The 24805-nt window shown below is 36.1% G+C and overlaps 1 protein-coding gene across 3 annotated transcripts in view; it reads right to left on the bottom strand.

The window, feature by feature from the left end:
• The window catches only part of XKR3 (XK related 3), a 92295-nt gene that overhangs the window by 4622 nt on the left and 62868 nt on the right, over positions 1 to 24805 (bottom strand). For all 3 annotated transcript variants that reach the window (XM_054543009.1, XM_054543010.1, XM_054543011.1), the window contains 2 exons: positions 19594 to 19938; positions 11724 to 11977 (listed from right to left, as the gene is read on the bottom strand). In XM_054543009.1, coding sequence (XP_054398984.1) covers positions 11724 to 11977; positions 19594 to 19928 — 589 coding nt within the window. In that variant the 5' untranslated portion in view covers positions 19929 to 19938. The remainder of the gene's footprint in view (positions 1 to 11723; positions 11978 to 19593; positions 19939 to 24805) is intronic.

Raw genomic sequence — 24805 nt, 5'->3', positions numbered from 1 at the left:
CTCTACTGCATACATGGAACATTTTCCAGGATATATCATACATTAGGCCAAAAAACACATCTTGATGAATTTGAAGAGATCAAAGTCATACAGGGTATCTCTTCTGATATCACTAATTCATAAGTACATGAAAATTAAATAACATACTCCTGAACAACCAGTGAGTCAATGAAGACATTACACAGAAAATACCATATTTCTTGAGACAAAAATAGAAACAGAACACATCAAAACCTACTGGATATGACCAAAGCAGTTTTAAAGGGAAAATTATGGCAATAAATGTCTTCATCAAAAAGAAGATACCAAATACACCAAACCAAAGAATTAGAAAAACAAAAAGCTAAAATCAAAAGTAAAAAAAGTCACTAATAAATATAATCAGAGACAAAAAAGGAGATGTCATAACTGACACCCAGAAACAAATTAATGGTAAGAAATCAAATCAGCAATAAAAAGTTACCCATTAAAGAAAAGCCCAGGACCTGATAGATTAACTGCTGCATTCTACCTACCACTAAAAAATAACTACTATCAATTCTTTTTAACCTAGTGGAAAAAAATAAAAAAAAGAAGATATGTGAACTGTTCCAGTTCATTCTGTGGGGCCAGTATTATGCTCAATACAAAACCAGACAAGGACACAACAAAGAAGAGAAAACTGCAGGCTAATATACCTGATTAACATAATGTAAAAATCCTCAACAGCATACTGGGAAACTGAGTTACAACACACATTTAGAAAATCATCCATGATTTTCCATGATCAAGTGACATTACAGGAATACAGGAATGGTTTAATACACAAGAATCATTAAATGTCATACATTACATCAACAAAATAAATAACAAAATCTAGGTGGTCATTTCAATAAATAAAAAAGCCATTTGACAAAATTCAACATCTTTTTATAATAAAATCTCTCAACAAATTATGCATAGAACAATTGTAACTCAATACAACAAATGACATAAACAAGAATAACCAAATAACGCTTTACATGACAAACCCATAGCTAACATCACACTCAATGGGAGTTCAAAGTTGAAAGCTTCTCTCTGAAGATCTGAAAGGAGCCTAAGAGGTTCACTTTAACTGCTTATATTAACATAATCCTGAAAGTCTTTAGCCAGAGCAACTGGACAAGAGAAAGAAAAGGCACCCAAATTGGAAAGAAAGAAGTAAAATTGCCCATATTTCCTAATGATATTATATGGAAATCCCTAAACACACCACTAAAAAGCAGTTAGAACTATTTCAGAAAATCAGTCGAGTTTCAGTTTACAAAATCAACATATAAATTAACTAGCGTTTTCATATGCTAATATGAAAATATCTACAAAAAAACCTCAAGAAAATAATCCCATTTACAACAGCTATGGGAAAACGAATGAACAAAAAACCTTTGGAGTAAATTTTACCAAGGAGGTAGAAAATAATCTGCATTCTGAAAATTATGAAGTCTTAATAAAAAATTAAAATAACATAAATCAATGGAAAGATATCTATGCTAATTGATTGGAAAAAAGTAATGTGGTTAAAATGTTTATAGGACCCAAATAGGTCCACAGATGCAATGCAATCTCTATCAAAACACCAATGGCATTTTTCACAGAAATAGAAAGAAATTCAAAATTAATATGAAACCGCAGAAAAAAAACCCTGAATAGCCAAAGCAATCCTGAAGATGGCCATAGGTTTGGGGAGTGAACCCATAGAGCTGGAGGCATCACAATGCTATAAACCAATGCAACTGAGTATAGTGAGCACAAATAAATCCACACATGGATAGCCAACTGATATTCTACAGAGGTGCCAAGAACACAAAATGAGGAAAATCAGTCTCTTCAATACGTGGTGCTGGGAAAACAAGAGAGCTACATGCAGAAAAACAAAATCAGAACCCTATCTCTTACCACATACAAAAAATAACTCAAATACACTAAAAAGCCTATAGTGCAGTGGCATGTACCTATAGTTCCAGCTACTCAGGGGTCTGAGTCAGGAGGATCACCTGAACCTAGGAGTTCAAGGCTATAGCATGCCATACTCATGCCACTGCACTAACCCTAGGCAATACAGTGAGACCTCATCTGTAAAAATACATTTTTAAAAACGTTTAAAAATAAATATGTAATGAAAACCCTAAACTGTCAAACCTAATAAAACACAGGGCAAACTTAATGACCTTGGTCTGGGCAAGGATTTTTTTTTTTTTGGATAAGACCTCAAAACCACAAGCAACAAAACCACCAACAGACAAATGAGGTTTCATCCTACTAGCAAGCTTCCACGCAGGACAAAAAAAAAAAAAAAAAAAATAAGAGTGATAGAATGAGAGCAAATATTTGCAAATTATACATCAGACAAGGGGTTAATTAAAATATACAAGGAACTTAAAAATATTCAAAAGCAAAACAAACAAATACCACATGTTCTCACTTACAACTGGGAGCTGAATTATGATTACACATGGACGAACAGAGGGAAACACACACTGTGGCCCATTAGAGGCTACAGAGTGGGAGGAGGGAGAACATCAGTGAAAACAACTAATGGACACTAGGCTTAATACCTGGGTGATGAAATAATTTGTACAACAAACCCCTATCATACAAGTTTACTTATATAACAAACCTGCATATGTAGCCCTAAAACTAAAATAGAAGTTAAATTTTAAAAATTAGAAAGAAAAAAATAAACAATTCTCCATAAAGAAAATAGGTCTCTTAATAGGCCTTTCTCAAAAGGCATTTTTCAAAAGAAGACATGCAAATCAAAACCAGTATGAGACTTCACCTCATCCTGGTTGGAATGGTCATTATTTAAAGAATAAAAAGAAAAAAGAAACGTTGAAAAAAAAAAAGAATATGGAGGAACGAAAACTCTTGCACATTATGGGTGATAATGTAAATTATTACACCCACTATACATCACTAAACCCATTTTACTCCATGAACAGTTTGGAGCTTCCTCAAAAATTAGAAATTAGTACTAATGCATGATCCAGAAATTCCACTTTTGAGAATGTATCAAAAGGAATTGAATCCAGTATGTTGAAGAGATATATACACTCTCATGTTTATTTCAGCATTATTCACAGTAGCCAAGATATAGAATCACCTCAAGTGTCCATCAGTGAATGAATACATAAAGAAAATGTGGTACATATACACAATGGAATAGTATTCAGCTATAAAAAAGAATGAAATTCTCATCTGCAGCAACAGGGATGAACCTGGAGGACATTACGTTGAGTGAAAAAAAAATGGTCTCACTTTTATAAACATAAAAGAAAACATAAAAGAAAAAAAAAAGACTCTGTGGCTATAGAGAGTGAAACAATGGTTACCAGAGACTGGAGTGGTTATAGGAAAAGAAAGAATGAGGAGAATTTTATCAGAAGATTTATAATAACAGTCAGATAGGAGTAATAAATTTAAAGAGATCTATTGTATAGCAGGGTCACTACAGTTAGTGAAGGTATATTGTTGAAATATGTACACAGAATGGATATTAATTGCTGTTATCAAAAAAAAGAGATAAGTATGTGAGAAACTGCATTTGTTAATTCTCTGGATTTAACTATTCCATATTATATATATACTTCAAACATCATCTTGTACACAATAAAAACATACAATGTAACCTGTCGATGTAAAAATAGAGAAAGAAAGGAGGCGGGGGGGTAGAGAGAGGGGGAGAGAGAGAGAGGGAGAGAGAGAGAGAGAGAGAGAGAGAGAGAGAGAGAGAGAGAGAGAGAGAGAGAGAGAGAGAGAGAGAGAGAGAGACTGACTCTGAGACTAAAGGGGAAAAACAGCCACACCATAAAATTGTATTACACTGACCACTGGTACCATTTTCTTTCTGTTTTTTGCTTTTTTTGTTGTTGCTGTTGTTGTTGTTGGAAGGGATGGAGGTTTGCTCTTGTTCCCCAGGCTGGAGTGCAATGGCACTATCTCGGCTCACTGCATCCTCCGCCTGCTGGGTTCAAGCCATTCTCTTGCCTCAGCCTCCCGAGTAGTTGAGATTACAGGTACCTGCTACCATGTCCAGCTAATTATTGTATTTTTAGTAGAGACAGACAGGACTTCACCATGTTGGCCAAGCTAGTCTTGAAACCCTAACCTCATGTGATCCACCCACCTTGGCCTCCTAAAATGCTAGGATTACAGGCGTGAGCCACCATGCCCAGCCTACACTGACACAATTTTCATATGTTTATAAATAGGTGTCCGTCTACATTTTTTCAGTTAACAGAAAGCAAATAATTATAAACCTTTTTAAAAAAATTAGTGGTAACAGGAAAAGTGAACACACAAATACACACAGTCTACAGATCTGTGCGTACAATGAAAACTGCATCTAATGCCATGAAGCTAGTAGAACTTATTTGTAAAAAAATTTCCAACTATAGATCCTATCCCATGGGATAGGGTTGTGGTTGTATAGTTATAGGTTTATTCAGCCATCATTTGTTTTACTGCTGAAGGTCCCATATAATTCAATAATTTTGGACACATGTAAACATGTACCTAACTGTTTCTCATTTGGTTTGAATGCCCACTTGTCAAATATCTATTTATTTGACAAACAACTTCTTAGGCTTAGTTTGTTGTTCACATATATGCTAAAAACTTCCCTTGTTACGAAAGAATTTCAAATGACATCTGATGTCAAATGACATCTTTGTGATAAAATACTATATATTCCATGTCTTTTAGTGATGTTTTGTTCAAGTCTATATTTATCAACTCTGAAAATAAAAAACGATTACCTTCCTTTTACATGTTGCAACCAGCACCTCCCTCTTAAATGCCAAATAAAAATGTTTTGATTTTATTTTACCTTTGCAGATAATCAACATGCATCTGTTCAACTAGTTATCTTCCTATTCATATATACTTGAACAGCATATATCTAAATGTCTACATTACTGGTGACTATTTTTTATTTTTTATTTTATTTTATTTTTTGAGGCGGAGTTTTGCTCTTATTTCCCAGGCTGGAGTGCAATGGTGCCATCAATGGTGCCATCTTGGCTCACTGCAACCTCTGCCTCCCGGTTTCAAGTGATTCTCTTGCCTCAGCCTCCCCAGTAGCTGGGATTACAGGCATGCTCCACCACGCCCGGTTAATTCTGTATTTTTAGTAGAGGCAAGATCTCTCCATGTTGGCCAGGCTGGTCTCTAACTCCTGACCTCAGGTGATCCATCCGCCTCGGCCTCCCCAAAGGGCTAGGATTACAGGCGTGAGCCACTGCCCCTGGCCCTGGTGACTATTTTTTGAATTTGACATGATAGGGTAATGAAAAGGTGCAAAGACAGTGCAGACATGTTCAATGTACACTTACATATTCCCCCAAAGGCTGCATTTTAAATAATTTTGCGTAATTCCAGTACACAGGTTAAGAGAAAACTGACATTGGTTCAGTGTGTGTGTTGGGGGTTCTATTTCATGTTATTTAGGTGTAGATTCAGGTAACTGCCACTACAATCATGTTATTGAAGAGAGCAGAAATCACCTGGTGACCATAAAACAGACCACCCAGAGACAAAACTTCTTATCTGAGGAATTTAAATGGGAGCAAAGACTACCTGGTGACCATCAAATAGGCTGTCAAAGAGGCTAAGCTCCTTGCCTGGGAATTTAGAATCAAATTTTCTGAATATCTAAAGTCAGCATGTCGTTTTGGGTCTCTTTCAACATTTACTGTAAGTTACTAAAATTTCAAATCAACCCAGGAAGCCAAGCAATGCAATAAAGAAATTCAAGAGCTGAAAGATGAAATAGCCACTTAAAGAAAGACCAAAAATTGACTTCTTCAGCTGAAAACTTCACAATAAGAACATTATAATAAAATGGAAGTGTTAAGAGGGGAATAGACCAAGCTGAGGAAAGAATTTCAGAGCTCCAAGACTGGTTCTTCAAATCAACTTGGTCAAACAATAATAAAGCAAAAATAATTCAAAATGAATAAAACATCCAAGAAATATGGGGTTATGTAAAGCGACCAAATCTAGGACTTGACTCACCAGCATTCCAGAGAGAAAAGGAGAAAGAATAAGCAACTTGAAAAATAAATTTGAGGAGACAGTCATGAAAGTCTTCCTCATCACACTAGAGAGGTCAACATCCAAATCCAAATAAAATAGAGAACCCCAGCCAGATGCTATGTAAGATGACCATTCCCAAGGCACATAGTCATCAGATTCACCAAGGTCAGTGCAAAAAGAAAGAAAGAAACAAACAAACAAAAGAAAGGAAACAAACATGAAAATATAAATGCAGCTAGAGAGAAGTGGCAGGTCACTTATAGAGAGAACACCATCAGGATGGCAGCAGACCTCTTAGCAGAAACCAGAGACTGGTGGCCTATTTTCAACATTAAAAAAAAAAAAACCCAAGAATTGTATATCCCACCAAACTAAGATTCATAAGGAAAAAAGAAATAAAATTATTATCAGACAAACAAATGCTAAGGGCATACACTTCAAGTAGATTAGGCTTTCAAGACAAACTCAAGGGAATGCCAAACATGCATTTGAAAGAATGGTATCTGCTCTCACAAAAGCATACTTAAGCACAAGCCCACATGCACTTTAAAGCAGCTACACAATGAAGTCTACCTAACAACCAGCTAACAACATAACAGGATCAAAATCACACATATCAATACTAACCTTGAATGACACACAGTGGTAGGCTGAATAAAAAGACAAACCCAACCATCTGTGGTCTTCAAGGCACTCATCTCACATCCAATGACACCTGCACCCTCAAAGTAAAGGAGCGGGTAAGATCCATCATGCTAATGGAAAACAAAGAGAGCAGGAAAACAGATGTGAAACCAGTGAAAATTGAGAAGGACAAAGAAGGACATTACATAATAATAATGGGTACAATCAAACACTGTCCTAAATACACATACATACAAAAATGAAGCACCGATTTCTAGAACAGGTTCTTCTTGACTAACAAAGAAACTCTGGACTTAAACTCAACACTTGACCAACTGGAACTAACACATCTACAGAATGAACATGCCACCCAACAAATGAAGAATTGTCATTCTTTTCATCTGCACAGAATATAGCCTAAGATTGACTGAGCAATTTACTAAGGCAAGCCTCATTAAATTCGAAAGAAACAAATCACACGAAGCACACTCTTGGTCCACGGTGCAATAAAAATAGAAATCAATACCAAGAAGATCTCTCAAAATACAAAAATACAGGGAAATCAAACAACTTACACCAGAATAACTCCCAGGTGAATATAAAAATTAAGGCAGAAATTAAAATAATGATTTGAAATAAATGAAAATAGGAAAAACTTTCCCAAATCTCTGGGATGCAGTCAAAGCAGAGTTAATTGGAAAGTTTATAGCCCTAAAATGCCTTCATCAAGAAGTTATAAAAATCTCAAATTAACAATTTAACTTTGCACCTAAAAGAACTGGGAGGGAGGGGGAACCAACACCAAATCTAGCAGAAGAAAATAACTAAAACTAGAGAAGTTAATGAAACTGAGGTGCAAAATAAATATAAAAGATCACTTAAACCAAGAGTTGTCCTTTGAAAATAAAATAAATAAATGGATAGTGTGCTATCTAAATTAACAAAGACAAAAAAAAAGGCTGCATATGATGACTCACCTCTGTAATCCCAGTACTTTCAGAGGTTGACATGGGAGGATCACTTGAGGTCAAGAGTTTGAGACCAGCTTGGCCAACATGGTAAAACACTGTCTCTATTAAAAATAGAAAAATTAACCAGGCATGGTGGTGCATGCCTGTAATCCCAGCTACTCAGGAGGCTGAGGCATGAGAATTGCTTGAACCTGGGAGATGGAAGTGTCAGTGATCCAAGATCATGTCACTGAACTGCAGCCTTGGTGACAGAAAAAAACTCAGTCTCAAAAAAAAAAAAAGGGACAAGAAAATCCAAAGAAGTACAATCAAAACAATATAGGCTGTATATGACTGATCCCACAGAAATACAAAAGATCCTCAGAGACAACTATGAACAACTCTATGCACACAAATTAGAAAATCTAGAGGCAACAGATAAATTCTTGGAAGCACACAATCTCCCAAGACTAAATCAAGAAGAGATTGAAACTCTGAATAGGCCAATATCTATGCCTTAAATTGTTTAGGTAATAAAGAACCTACCAATATTTAAAAAAAAAATCCCTGGAGCAGATGAATTCATAGCCAAATTTTTCGTGATGTACAAAGAATTCATAACAATGCTATTATAATTATTCAAACAAACGGTGGAGGAGCCTTTTTCCCATCTCATTCAATGAGCCCAGATTCTATGAGCCCAGCATCAGCCTGATACCAAAACCTGGCAGAGACACAAGAAAACTTCTGGCCAATATCCCTCATGAACACAGATGCAAAAATCCTTAACAAAATCTCAGCAAACTGGATCTCACAGTGCATCAAAAAGCTAGTACACCACAATCACAGTAGGCTTTTTTCCTGGAATGCAAAGCTGGCTCAACATATCCAAATCAATAAATGTGATCACCACATAAACAGAATCAAAAGTAAAAACCAAAACAGAAAAAGGGATTGATAAAATCAAACATCTCTTCATGATAAACTCAACACATTAAGCATCAAAAGAATGTACCTGAAATAATAAGAGTCTTCTATAACGAACCCATAGCCAACATCATACTGAATGGGCAGAAGCTCAAATTATTTGATGCTATCCCTGTCAAACTGCCAATGTCATTCTTCACAAAATTAGAAAAAATACTATTCTAAATTTCATGTGGAACAGCAACAACAAAAAGCCCAATTAGTCAAAGCAATCATAAGCAAAAACAACAAAGCCAGTGATGTTACACTACCTGACTTCAAACTACACTTAAAAGCTGCAGTAGCAAAAACAGCTTAGCACTGGAGCAAAAACAGACACAGAGACCAAGAAAACAGGTCAGGGAACCCAGGTATAAAGCCACACACCTATAACCATCTGATGTTTGACAAGGGCAATGAAACAAGCAATGGGAAAAGGATTACCTTTTAAATAAACGAATCTAGGATAACTGGCTAGCCACATGTAGAAGACTTAAACTGTACTCCTACCTTTCACCATATACAAAAATTAACGCAAAATGGATGAAATGTTTAAATGTAAGACCTCGAACTATAAAAATTGTGGAAAATAACCTAGGAAGTATTATTTTAAACACTGATAGTGGCAAAAAAATTTTAGCTAAGTCCCCAAATGCAATTTTGCATAAAAAACAAAAATAGAAAATTGGGACCTAATTAAACTAAAGGTTTTCTGCACAGCAAAAGAAACTGTAAACAGAGCAAACAGACAACCTACACAATGGGAGAAGATATTTGCAAACTATGCATCCAGCAAAGGCTTAAGATCCAGAATCTATAGGGAACTTAAATCAACAAGCACAAAACAAATAACTGTTAAAAAATAGGCAAAAGTGGCCAGGTGCAGTGGCTCACGCCTGTAATCCCAGCACTTTGGGAGGCTGAGGCAGGCAGATCACGAGGTCAGGAGATCGAGACCATCCTGGCTAATACGGTGAAACCCCGTCTCTACTAAAAATACAAAAAAATTAGCTGGGCGTGGTGGTGGGCGCCTGTGGTCCCAGCTGCTTGGGAGGCTGAGGCAGGAGAATGGCATGAACCCAGGAGGCAGAACTTGCAGTGAGCCGAGATTGCGCCACTGCACTCCAGTCTGGGCGACAAAGTGAGACTCTGTCTCAAAAAAAAAAAAAAAAAAAAAAAAAAAAAAAGGTAAAAGAAAACAAACAGACACTTCTCCAAAGAAGACATACAAGTGGCCAACAAGCATATGAAAAACTGCTCAGCATAAGTTCATGTGCGGTGGCTCACTCCTATAATCCCAGCACTTTGGGAGGCCGAGGTGGGTGGATAACCTAAGGTCAGGAGTTCAAGACCCGCCTGGCCAATATAGCAAAACCTTGTCTTTACTAAAAATGTAAAAATTAGCTGGTCATGTTGGCACATGCCTGTAATCACAGCTACCTGGGAGGCTGAGGCACGAGAATCACTTGAATCTGGGAGGTGGAGGTTGCAGTGGGCCAAAATCATGCCAGGGCACTCCAGCCTTGGCAACAAGAGTGAAACTCCAGCTCAAAAAACAATAACAACAAAAACCCCCACAATTTCAGCATCAGTAATCATCAGAGAAATGCAAATCAAAACCACAATGAGATAGTATCTCACACCAGCAAAAATGGCTATTATTAACATGTCAAAAACCAACACATGCTGGGTGAGGATGCTGAGAAAGGGGAATGCTTACACACTGCTGATAGAAGTATAAGTTAGATCAGCCATTGTGGAAAGCACTCTGGAAGTTTCCCAAAGAATTTAATACAGAGCTACCCTTTCAATCCAGCAATCCCATTAGTGGATATGTACCCAAAGGAATATAAATCATTCTATGTCCAAGACACATGCAGTCGCATGTTCATTGCTGCACTATTCACGATAGCAAAGACATAGGATCAACTCAGGTGCCCATCAATGGTACACTGGATAAGGAAAATAATTGATTAATTTCTTTTGTATGGTTGCATAGTATTCCATGTATGTGTATGTGGAATACTGTGCAGCCATACAAAATAAATAAATCATGTCATTTGCATGAACATAAATGCAGGTGGAGGCCATTATCCTAAGCAAATAAATGCAGGAATAGAAAACCAAATAGATTTATTACTCATAAGCAGAAGCTGAACATTCAGCACACCTGAACATAAATATGGAAATAACAGACATTGTCGACCACTATTGGGTGCAGGGAAGGACAGGGTGGGCTAAAAAAAAACTCCCTATTGTATACTATGCTTACTATCTGGGTGATGGGATCCACACTCCAAATCTCAGTATCTCACAATATTCCCATGTAACAAACCTGTACATATACTGTACATGTACTCCCTGTATTTAAGGTAAAAATTTAAAATAAAAGATACAGAACTATTTGCCTGGTGACTTTTATAAAATTTTATAGTCTTAGGCACACTCTAATTTTCATGCAGTTTCGACTTCTATTAAAAGCAATGCTGTTTGGCCGGGCGTGGTGGCTCATGCCAGTAATCCCAGTACTTTGGGAGGCCAAGGCAGGTGGATCACGAGGTCAGGAGATTGAGACCATCCTGGCTAACACAGTGAAACCCCATCTCTACTAAAAATACGCAAAAATTAGCTGGGTGTGGTGGCAGGCACCTGTAGTCCCAGCTACTCGGGAGGCTCAGGCAGGAGAATGGTGTGAACCTGGGAGGCGGAGCTTGCAGTGGGCCGAGATCGGGCCACTGCACTCCAGACTGGGCAACAAAGCGAGATTCTGTCTCAAAAAAAAAAAAAAAGCAATGCTGTTTATACAAGGCAGATTATAACAAAAATATGTTTTAGATAAAAACATAATTCTTCCACTTCATCTCCAAATATTACATCAAGCTTAATCTAACCCTTCAGGGTCAATAAAATAAATTGATGCTAACTTTTATTTATATTAAATTTCTATGGATTCCAGCAGCATCTTTTTATAATCTGCTAATCAAATAAATTCATAGAAACTCAATCTTATAAAAAATTCAGTGCAACTGTAAATTGGGATTACATATTTCAACTTCTCAATTTCTGTTATATTAGTACACCTTATTGACCTTTGTCTGTCTTTCAGCATCAAGTAACTCAACGTACCTCTACCCAAAGGCCATTCTCTTATAGTGAGAGTGATATATATCTGCAAAATTAATTGTGGAACAGAACCGAGAAAAGCCTGAATCACTGACATGTACTTGAAAGCCTTCTGCTGCATGAAATTATCCCGGATTGAGAATGCAATCTCCCTTTCCAGCATCGTGTTTCTCTTTGTGATGCTAACTTCACTCTCTTCCTTCTCCTGTTTAAGATTTTTCAACAATTTGTGGTAATTTATAATGGTCTGCAAACACCTGTTAACATGAAGTAACATCCAAGATTAACATTTATTGGTGACAGACATCTAGAAATATTTGAAAGTTTATCAGTAGAGGAACTCTTAATTTTGAAATCATACTATCAAATGGCAAACATTAACTTAATCACACTGGATAAAAAATAAGTTTCTAACAGTTTCTAATATTATTATTTATGGTAGTTCTTCCCCTCATTTTCAGCTTCAAATAATACGTAACTGCAGTCTGATAAACAAAAATTCAAACAGCAGATGAAAAAGTAAAAATTCCCTCATTTATACACCATTCAATTCACTTTCTCAAGGTCAGTTTGATTAAATAATATCACAATTTTTTTCTAATGCATTTATATTCTGACATATACAAAAGCTATTTCTCCAGAAACATACTATTCTGACAACTTTTTAAAGACATCAATGTTTTTAGGTGTTCTTCCCATGACACAAATGTCAACTGCCTCAAAGGAAGGACCCCAAATTTTCATTGGAACATATTTTGACTTATGATTTTTCTCTAGTGATGAAATTTAGCTCATTTACCATTATTTTAAGACAGCAGTCTAAAAAAACTCAATGAACGCTTAAAACAGCCACGGGTAAGTGACAAAAACATACACAGATATGATCTATAGTGGAGTTTAACTTCAAAGTAGTCCTCAAAGAACTTTCACAAATAAAAATCTATGGGAAATAAGCAGATCTTTATAAAAAATCACAAAACATGAATAAAAACAAGATACCATGAATAAGAAGCACAAGATGACCCCAACGTATTTCCTATGTAAAATTTACCAAACCAAAAAATATTTACTTTTTGAAGAAATAATGGAGTACTTCAGAAGTATGAAAAAATAATGCTTCTCAATGATGAGCAAGTATTAAAAAGAACCAACAATCTCTAGAAAACAAAATATAAAAATCACTGGGTAAATTAAATAGTTGAAAGCTAATTAGATAATTGAAAAATAAATAACTTTAACAAAACTACAAAAATATGTAGCAAAGAGAGAAAGAAGCATCTAATATATGATGGAGATTATAGGGCATTTAAGAAAAGAGTGACAAAGCCTACATTTCTGATCAGAATTTTAAAAGAATACAGGAAGTGGCAGTATTTTTAAAATAATGACTAGAAAAAGAGTTTCAAATTGTGACAATCATGAATTCTCAGATTAAGGAAGTCTCATATATCCTAGGCAGAAAAGAATAAAATTAAATAAGAGTGGCCAGGTTCGCTGGCTCATGCCTGGAATCCCAGCACTTTGGGAGGTCGAGAAGGGGCGGATCCCTTGAGCTCAGGAGTTGGAGACCAGCCTGGGCTACATGGTGAAATGCTATCTCACCTAAAAATACAAAAATTAGCCTGGTGTGGTGGTGCGTGCCTGTAGGTAGTCCCAGTTATTGCTGAGGCAGGAGTATCGCTTGAGCCTGGGTGGCAGAAATTGCAGTGAGCTGAGATTACACCACTGCTCTCCAACCTGCACAACACGGCAAGATGCTATTTCAAAAAAATAAATATATAAGTAAGTGTAAGTTTTAAAATAATGCAATGCGGGCAAATAGACTAAACGTACATGTTCAGAACTACAAGTCGTCAGGTGTTAAAGAGTTATAATTAAAGCATAAGAACAAGAAATAAAAGCTATCAGCAAAAAAAAAAAAAAATGCAAACAACAGAAAAGGCAGAAAAGGCTGTTTGTGCTTTTATAAAATCAGAAGAAACATTTCAATGCAAAAAAAAGCATCATCAGCATAATAAAGGTCAGTGCACAATATTATTTTGTCAGAAAATTGTATTAATTTTAAGCTTCTATACACCCAATAACTTGCAAAAATGAACAAATCCAGCACAAATCTAAAAGAAAAGTATGTGACTAAATGGTCTGGAGCCCATTTTCTCTAATACAAACTGCAATTTTCCAAAAAGGAGGCATTGTTAAAATTTATAAAAAATCATTAATGTAAGTAACACCCTTCTTTAAACAAACAGGATATTTTCAATATCTCCAAAGTCTCCTCTGTCATTGTCTACTACTGTACCTCTCTCTCACCACGTAATCCAATGGCCATAACATATCATTTCTTTAGATCTTATTAACTAGCTCTTCTTTAGCAATTATGAAATGTATGATAAATTAAATAGAAAATCATATCACTATATCTTTTAGATACTTTTGACCTTTAAGTACACACTATCATTTATTATCTCTATCTTCTGACCAAATAGAAAACAGTTTTTCTCCCATCCCTTGTCTTTCATTATCTTATATGAAGAATTTTATCAGGGTTTGGGGAAGGAAAAATTTATAGATACTTGATTGAATTGCCTTAGCTTCAAAAAGGAAAAAGAAAGAAGATAAGGAGTAAAGGAAAGAAAGAAGATAACTGCAAACATTTAGAGGTAGAATGTCTAATATTTAATCCTAACAGATAATTCATGTAAACCATGCCAGTCTTTCTCATTTTTTTTTTTTTTTTTTTTTTTTTTGAGACAGAGTTTGCTCTGTTGCCAGGCTGGAGTGCAGTGGTGCGATATTGGTTCACTGCAACCTCTCCCTCCCAGGTTCAAGTGATTCTCCTGCCTCAGCCTCCCAAGTATCTGGAACTACAGGTGGGTGCCACCAAACCCAGATAATTTTTGGGTTTGTAGTAGAGACAGGGTTTCACCATGTTGGCCTGGATGGTCTCCATCTCTTGACCTTGTGATCTGCCTGCCTGGGACTCCCAAAGTGCTGGGATTACAGTCATGAGCCACTGCGCCCAGCAGTCATCCCAGTCTTTCTACAAACTCATTAATTGACACCAAAGGTGATGCTTGTGAAAAACAAAAAAAGGTTTTTCCTTCATCCTTTTCATTTTTTTGACATTAAAATAAGACATTAAGACAGCTTTGCAGAAATAAAATAGTCACACAAGTTAAAAAGTTGGCCATGAAAGTAAGACTTTCTACAAACGTGTGTAGATCGTGGAGAGGATGTTAAGCTGTAAAGTCATGTTAATCAGGGACTTCCATGTCAATCCATTTTAAGGTTGGTAGTGTCCTCAATTGACATATATATATACAATTTTCCTCTTAGTTACAGTAGACCAGAATTTAACAATCATTATGTTTTCATAAATTACCTTTCCACTTTTGCATATACTTGTTTTGTTGTCTTAAGGCATAAATATAATAAAATCTACTAAAAATGCTATAGCCTGTCAAAAATGAGAAAAAAACTAGAAGAAACTGCAGACCAATATCCTTAATGAACCACAGACAAAAAGGTCCTCAACACCACACTAGAAAGCCACACTCAGCAACATATAAAAAATGATAACACACAACAACCACATAGGATTTATTTCTGCAACAAGAAGAGATTTGTCAGAGGCATGTGAACTAGAGCAACTCCATCTTAAACAGGAGCTAGGAAAAATAAATGTGAAACATACTGGGCTGCATTCCCAGATATTTAAAGCATTCTAAGTTACAGGATAAAAAGGAGGTTTTATAATGGCTGCCCTTACAGCATACATGGCAAATGTGTTCTAAAATGTGTGTAATAAAAACTACAGGTCATAATGAACTTGCTAATAAAACAGGTTGCAGCAAAGGAGCCAGCCAAAATGCACGAAAACCAAAATGACCACAAACAAGAGTGACCTCTGGTCATCCTCACTGCTGCGCTCCCACCAGCGCCATGACAGTTTACAAACGCCATGGCAACATCAGGAAGTTACCCTATATGGGCTAAAAAGGGGAGGCATGAATAATCCACCCCTTGTTTAGCACAGCATCAAGAAAGAACCATAAAAATGGGCAACCAGCAGCCTTTGGGCATGCTCTCTCTATGGAGTAGCCATTCTTTTATTCCTTTACTTTCTTAATAAACTTGCTTTCACTTCACATTGTGGACTTGCCCTGAATTTTTTCTTGCACAAGATCCAAGAACCCTCTCTTGGGGTCTGGATCAGGACCACTTTCCTATAACAGATTCAACATATAAAAATCAGTGAAATATATCATGTTAATAGAATAATGAACAAAAATCACAGGATCATCTCAACAGGCAGAAAAAATCATTTTGCAAAATCCAACACATCTCAAAATAAAAACACTCAACAAACAGTACTTTCTCAGACTAGCAAAGACCATCAATTAAGAAAAAAAAAAGCTAGTACAATATTTCATGCCAAAAATGAGGACTAAGCTCTCATTTTGCAATCTTGCCCAAATCCCTATATAAGGGGTCTGGATACTAATGCCCTACAAACCATCAATTCTCATCAGATGGATTTTAATTAACCCTATATATTGTGACTTACTTTCCAGTCTGACTCTGGCATAACAAAACAAAATAAAGAATAAAGTAAAAATATTTTACCCCAAAACATATTTTTTCCCCCATATTTTGAAATGACCCTACAAAGCTGTCCTATGTGGGGGAAAATTTGGATCTGCACGGAATCTCTATTAATTTCCCCAAATCTTTTACTTCCAGGCCCTCCCAAATCTGAAGAGATTAACTGAAAGTCTAGCACTTTTAAAAGGTGTGAATAGAACACATTTGTCATGTATTCTCTAAGGGCAGCCATTATAAGACTTCAAAAGAACCTTGGTCTCCAAGCCTGGAATCCACCCAACCACCCCACTGCTTTGAGCAGTCAAGCCTTTCTGGAACAAACCAATGTATTTCTTAGTTTATTTGATTGATGTCTCATGCCTCCCTAAAATGTATAAAACCAAGCTGTACCCTGACCACACTGGGCACATGTACTCAGGACTTCCTGGGAACAGTATCATAGCCCATGGTCACTCATATTTAGCTCAGAATAAATCCCTTCAAAATATTTTACAGAGTTTAACTCTTTTCATCGACCAAAGACTGAAAACTTTCTCCCTTATATCAGAAATAAGTGAAACATGTAAACTCATTTTCAATATAGTACTAGAGGTTCTAACCAAAACAATTAGTTGTTGGGTTACCAGGGAAGATGTGAAAGGCAAACAGATTAAAAAAAGGAGATGTGAAACTACCTCTATTCAAGATGACATAATTTGTATATAGAAAATCTGAAGGAATCCACACAAAAAAACATTAAAGCTAGTAAATAGTTTCAGCATAGTTTCAGTACACAACATCTGTATGCAAAAATGATTTGTATTTCTACATACTAGCAATGAACGATTGAGAATGATGCTTTAAAAACCTTATTTATAATAACCTAAAAAAGAAAATATTTAGAAATAACTTTGACAAGTAAGTGTAAGACCTGTACATTTAAAACTACCAAACATCAACAAAAGAAGTTAAAGACCTAAGTAAATGGAAATACATCACAGGACCGTGAGTTGAAAGACTTCATATTATTAAGATGACAATACTCCCCAAACTTATCTACAGATTCAATTCATTCCATATCAAAATTAATTGCCTTTATTGTTGTTATTATTATTAACAATATTTGGCAGAAACAAACAACTGATCAGTTGGGAAATGCAAAGCACTCCACATAGCCAAACAATTTTGCAAAAATAATATTATCAACTTAATTAATTTGTTAATTAATACGTTCTACTTAAAAACTTATTACAAAACATTATTCATCAAACTGGTAATAAGTAATACACAGATCAATGGGATAGATAAGACACTCCAAAATATACACTCATATTTACCGTCAGCTGATTTTCAACAAGGCTGCCAGGACCATTCAAAAATGAAATAGAGACAAAAATCACAATGAAATTTTATTCATTCGCATTAGGAGCTATGATTTAAAGAGACAGTAGGAGTGGAGAAGAATGTGGAGAAATAAGAACCCCTAATTATTGCTGGTGGGAGGTAAGGGTGAGGAAGTACAGTTACTTTGGTAAACAGCCTGAGAGTTTCTCAAATGTCAGTCTGACAGTCTGCCAGTTCCTCACTAGAGGTCAGGAATTGGAGACCAGCTTGACCAACCTGGTGAAACACTATCTCTAATAAAAGTATAAAAATCAGTTGAGCATGGTTGTGGGCACCTATAATTCCAGCTACTTGGAAGGCTGAGACAGGAGAATCTCTTGAGCTTTGTAGGCAGAGGTTGCAGTGAGCCAAGATTGTGTCAATGCACTCCAGCCTCGGCGAAAAAGAATGATAGTTCATCTCAAAAAAAAAAAAAAAAAAAAAAGAAAGTCAATTAAGCAATACTGTCTTATTTACCTCATGTGAAAAACCTTGTAACAGCTGACATCAGATCTGGTAATAATTCAAGGCTCCCTTTATATATTTATATTTTAAATTTATATGTTTATATAATTCATATATAAACATGTATTTCCATTTTATAATGCAGATCACATTTTGTGATGGAATATAGTTAAGGTTTTTTTTTTGACAGAGTTTTGCTCTGTTGCCTAGGCGCAACTTCTGCCTCCCAGTTTTGAAAGATTCTCTGGCTTCAACCTCCCAAATAGCTGGGATTACAGGCATGCACCAACACGCCCGGCTATTTTTTTTTAGTATTTAGCAGAGACGGTTTTTCACCATGTTGATCAGGCTGGACTCTACTCCTGACCTCAAATGATCCGCCTGCATTGGCCTCCCAAAGAGCTGGGATTACAGGTGTGAGCCACCATGCCCAACCTACAGTTAAGTTTTAAATCAATAACAAAACAGTTAACAATAATAAAAAGTAAAATGAAAATATACTTTGCATAGTATTAACCTAAAATGTAAATCCATGATGCAAGAATCCTAAAAAATATAAAAACTTCAATAAAGAAAACACACCAAAAAAACCCACTTAAGATACATCAATCTTAAACAAATATTAATTCCTATGTGGTCCATAAATATGAATTGTTCTTTCAAAGCACGTTAGTCTTTCCTAAAGTTAATCTATAAGTTTAATTGGATAAAATAAAATTTATCAACATCTAGCTCTGAAATTCACACAGAAAAATAAACTTGAGTTTACCTAAAACACTCAGTGAAAAGAAAGTTATAAAAGAAAGAATTTACCTGCCAAATTTTATGTTTATTCACATATATAGTAACTAAGAATTTAGAACTATAAGACAGATTAACATAACAAAATTTACAGTACTCATGCAAATCAGTGTAGTAACAGACTGAAGTGATATAGAAATGAATTGCTAAGCTATGTTTTGATATTCCAAGTCACAGCTACAAATTCCAGGATGTCTGGAAAATCTACCACTAAAAAGTTAAATTCGCTTCAGTTGACAAATAAAATTTATGAGATTATTTTCAAGCCTTTCTCTCTTCTCACTCACTCTACTCTCATTCCTTAATTTAAGGGTATATTTCTAGGCCTCGTAACTATTTAAAATGCCCGTTAGGCGGAATGAGAAAAATAGTAAAGACTGGACTACAACACATGCATAGAAAGAATAGAAGAAATGACTGACTTATTCCCATTTGCATTTTTAAAAAAACTATCATTACCTTATAACTCATGACAATTAAATAGGAACAGTTACGAAAGTGTGAAAACTAAGTAAATCTAAAAAGGGAAATATTTCAATTCCAGAAACGATAATTATGGCATCCTTAATCTTTTTAGCCATCTATTTATATTCAATTTACTTGCTGGAGGCAGTGAATGAGAAATATTTGTGTCACTTACCTCACAATAGGTCCTAAAAGAAGACTGTGCCAAAAAAGTAATGCAGCCTTATTTCTCCTCAAATCTTTGTTGAAAAACATCAGGATAATTTGATCCAAAATTACCCCCACAATAATAAAGCTGATGGTAAATGACATCCAGTATCTGTCATTAGCTTTTCGATAAATTTCAAACATATATAAACCAAAGGCAACCTCACCACTGTAGAGAACAGTTGAGAAGAGAATGCTAAAAGGAAAGCTTGTATGGGGTCTCTGGCCAAGGACTATTTCTTCTTCCAAAGATGAAACTCCTCCTGTGCTTTCTTCATCCGTCTCTTCAAACACTGTCTCCATTCTCAGGGTGCTGCTAATTCAAAGTCATCTTGTCAGTGAATCCAGTAGAGTTCAGTATTAAATTTAAACAGAAGTAAACAAGATTCTCTATAATTCACTATTCATAGAAAATGTTAACAGGTAGATATGGATCACTAATCACAATAGAAAAATCTATGTCTAGTTTAGGGAATATTGAACTACAATGTCTAACCTGACATACTATTTCTTCAGAAAACATTGTTTTAAAGTAGACGATCAAACTTCTATGAGGCATCAACTATCTCTTAGCACTGAGATGATAGTCCTATCTCCAAGTAGTATGAAAGAAATGTTCATTTCTCATAAGTTTTCTTTTTGTGCTTTTTAGCCAACGTCTGCAGCTGACATCCACTAAAATAAAACGGCACAATCTAAGCCAAGTCTAACCATGATGACACTAAGAAAACTATCCCCAGATATTCCTGATTAGTAAAGGAATACAGAATAGTGAGGCCTTTAAGTTCCACTTATTGCTAGATGTTGGTTATTTGCATTTAAAATACTGTTTCTTGGCTGAACTTAACTCTATGAAGTTATTAATCTAGTAAAGTTTCAATTCAAATAGATGTAAAATCCAGACTGCATGGCAATAGTAGGTTTAAACTCTCTTTTGCTGGGGGGAAAAACAGCTCATTTTAGGTTCTCTGTAGACAAACCGCCAGAAAAATTACTGACATACTGTGAACGTCAGTTAGTCACTATGTGTGGGAAGCAATATAAAACAAAATGAATAAGAAGGAAAATAAAAGGCAACAGTACTTTTAAATATTAATTTTAAGTATTAAAATGAAATTGTTTTAGAGAAATATTTTTCTGACTAAAAATGCTGTTAATATATTGAAAGCACAAAAAATGAGTAAGCATCTAATGCAAATTTCCAGAAAGAAAGATAGTATTTCCCCAGAAGATGTTGGTTGATTTTAAAAACATATTAATGGGAAAAGTAAAAGTAGTAGTTAAAAAGAGTGGGAGGGAAGAAGCAGGAAGTTATCTATTTTATTTGATAAGTTGTTCATTTCTTGAACTTTCTTTGCATTGCTTTGTCATAATTTATCATAAATATTCTTCAAATTCTTTAAATTTTATGCTGCAGAATATTAAATTCCTCAACTTCTTTTGTTATTCTGATCTAAATCACACCTTTATCTATATGCACTTATTTATTCAAAGACAAAACCTTCATCCCATTTAAAAATATGTCCTCCTGGACCCAATCCATCAATATGATTGATCTTTTTCTCTTTTGTGTAATTTATTTTATTCTCCTCATCAGTGCCCTGATTTCCTTATCACACGTATATTAAAAAAAACATATTTTACAATTCAAAACAAAAACTGTCTCTAATGGTGCTGAACTTTTTCTCTGCTTTTAATTTCCACAGAGAATTTCTATTAGTTATTTCCTTTCCATCACTTCTTATTATTTCTCAGGTTTTATCCCACAACAGTGAAGTCACAGTCGTTTCTCAAGAGTCATCAGTGACACCCTAATTGCTAAATTTAATATGTTGCCTTAAACTTCAGTTGAATATTTTTGCCATTGATAATATGCTCTCATTTGAACATTCCTCTTACCTTAACCAGTCGGGCTTTCATCCCCAACAGTCCACCAAAAGTACTATATTTAACTTCCTTTTTGCCAAATATAATAGTTTTTTTTTTAAAAAAATTCTTATCGTTGTTTGTTTATTGAGACAGGGTCTGGTTCTGTTGTCCAGGCTGGACTCACTGCAGCCTCAACCTCCCAAGCTCAAGCGATCTTTCCACTTCCACCTTCCGGGTGATTGTGACTGCAGGCCACCAGGCCTAGCTAACTTTGGTATTTTTGTAGAGACAGGGTGTCTTCATATTGCCAGGCTGGTCTCGAGCTCCTGGGCTCAAGCCTTCTGCCCACCTCAGGCTCCCAAACTGCTGGCACTGGAGGTGCAAGCCACCACACGTGGCCAATTATAAGAGTTATTTTTTAGTTTCCCTCTTACTTGAATTATTCCTGATACATTTACTCTCAATCTCCTGGTTATCTTTTCCTGTACAGTGGATTTCTGAATGGTACTATGAGTCCCATATTTATATCTCCAGTCAGTCTCTTACCAATGTCCCAATCTTATAGGAGTCTGTTGTACATATTCAAGTTTAATAGGCAATTTGAACTCAAGGCTACAAACTGAATTCTAATTCACTTTCCAAACAACTTTCCCCAAATGTTTCCCATTTCACCTGATAGTAATTACATCCTGTTGCTAAGGCACGTAAGGTCATCCTTAATGCTTTTCTTTTCATTGCATAATTTCTATTAATCCTCAAATTCTGCATGTTTTACTTTTAAGACACATCCAGAATCTAACCACTTTTCCCTATTCCTCCTGCTATCACCCAGATAGATGCAGGCCATCCACATTTCTCAGGCGATTAACTCAGCCTCTTTAGTGGTCCCCTAGACTTCCTTGATTACCTCTTATATTATGTGAGTTATATCTCAGATACTGTAGAAGTAACCATTTTAAAGTACACATTTAGTGATTTTTAGGGTATTCCCAAAGTTACGGGAACCATCAACACTATTTATATATAGAATGTTGCCGTTACCTTAAAAAGAAACTACCCATTAGCATTCAATCCCAGCCTCCCCCTTTCCTAAGCTAAAACTATGGTCCTTATAATGTAACAAAAACACATATAAAATTTTATTCTTATTCACTTTTACATATCTTCTTCTACCATTCTTTTTCTTGGTCAGGGCCCCAATATACACTACAACCTCAGAGGTTCTGCTCTCCTTGCCATTTCAAAAAATTTGCTCAAATCTCCTTTGAGTTTATATTATGCACCTGCATATACATGAACCCACAATCCTTATGCTTCTTACTTAAAAGTCACTAGTTGTTGTCACTGCTTCCTACTAACGCCAAAATGTAAGTTCTATCAGTACATGGATATTTGTCTTTTGTCAGGTGAACTGTGGAAAACAATACGTGATATATTTTCAGTTCACTTTGATCTTTTTTTTTTCACTTTCTTCTTTTTTTTTTTTTTTAAATAAGAAGTAACAAAGTCTTGTTCTGTTGCTCAGGCAGGAGTGGCAGGATCTTGGCTCACCACACAACCTCTGCCTCTTGGGTTCAGGCGATTTCCTGCCTCAGCCTCTCAGTAGCTGGGACCACAGGTGCCCACCACCCGACCTGACTACTTTTTTTTGGTAATTTTAGTAGAGATGGGGTTTTGCCATGTTGGCCAGGCTGGTCTTGAACTCCTGAGCTCAGGTGGTCCACCCACCTTGGCCCCACCAAAGTGTTTGGATTCACCCTGAGTCCACCGTGGCTGGCCTGATCTTTATTCTAAAAGGTTCACAGACTTAATTTCTGTAACGGGCTTACTATTCGGTCTTCTTATTAAACTAAGGAGACTAAAGCAAGAAAAGATTAAGTAATTTGACTCAATTCTTTATCCTGGTGGTTTTGTTATCAAAATAGAAAATTCTGTTTGCTTATATGTATGTATAACATGAACTAAAATGTAAGTTATATTCTTCACGTGTACGCTGAACAATTTATAATTTAATGTTGGTACTGCCAACTCCTTTCTAGATTCTGAACTTCACTTTCTTATTAAAAAAATGATTTAATATGGCCGGGCACGGTGGCTCACGCCTGAAATCCCAACACTTTAGGAGACTGAGGCAGCCGGATCACGAGGTCAGGAGATGGAGACCATCCTGGCTAACATGGTGAAACCCCGTCTCTACTAAAAATACAAAAAAATTATCCCGGCATGGTGGCGGGCACCTGTAGTTCCAGCTACTCAGGAGGCTGAGGCAGGAGAACGGTGTGAACCCGGGAGGCAGAGCTGGCAGTGAGCTGAGATCACGCCACTGCACTCCAGCCTGGGCAACAGAGCAAGACTCTGTCTCAAAAAACAAAACAAAAAACAACAAAGACAAAACAAAAAAAGGTTTAATATTTAGGGGCATATTTACAGGCATTTGTTATAAGTGAAAAATTATCCAACCACATGGCCACTTCCTCCAGTTTTTCCTACATAGACTGGAGAAGGCATTCTTTCATACTCAATGCCAGTTTAGAGTTTAGCTCTCATTGTTTTCCAGTTGTTCACTTCCCTGCCCCTTTATGTCACTGGGGCACATTCAGTACTTTTGTTTGTGTGTTTAACCCGCATATATATTCCTGTTAAGGCTGGTAGTGCACACAACTTTAACCAAGATTTAAACACTTTTTGGATTGAGAGATAACTCACATAGTATAACATCAGCCATTTTAAAGTACACACTTGCTGGGTGCGGTGGCTCACGTCTACAGTCCCAGCACTTTGGGAGGCTGAGGCAGGCAGATCACGAGTTCTGCAGTTCGAGACCAGCCTGACCAACATGGTGAAACCCTGTCTGTACTAAAAATAAAAAAAATTAGCTGGGCATGGTGGTTGTGCACCTGTAATCCCAGCTACTCAGGAGGCTGAGATAGAAGAATCACTTGAACCCTAAAGGCAGAGGTTGCAGTGAGCTGAGATTGCACCACTGCACTCCAGGCAGGGAGACAGAGTGTGAACCTGTCTAAAAAATAATAATAATAAAATAAAGTACACACTTGGTGATTTTCAAGGTATTCACAAAGTTGTACAAACATCACCACTACTTACATACAGAAGATTTTCATCACCTTAATGAGAAACTCTGTACCATTAGCATTCTATACCAGCTTCCCCCTTTCCTAGAGCCCTTGGTATCCAATAAGCCATTTTCTGTCTCTGTGGATTTGCCTGTTACAGACACTTAATATAAACAGACTCATACAATATGCGGCTGTTCGTGACTTACAGCCTTTTGTTGTGGATTATCTTCATGG

The sequence above is a fragment of the Pongo abelii genome, chromosome 23 (assembly GCF_028885655.2).
Source record: "Pongo abelii isolate AG06213 chromosome 23, NHGRI_mPonAbe1-v2.0_pri, whole genome shotgun sequence".
NCBI lineage: Eukaryota > Metazoa > Chordata > Mammalia > Primates > Hominidae > Pongo > Pongo abelii.
Note: the sequence above shows the minus strand (reverse complement) of the source record. Positions and strands in the feature narration are given on the sequence as shown.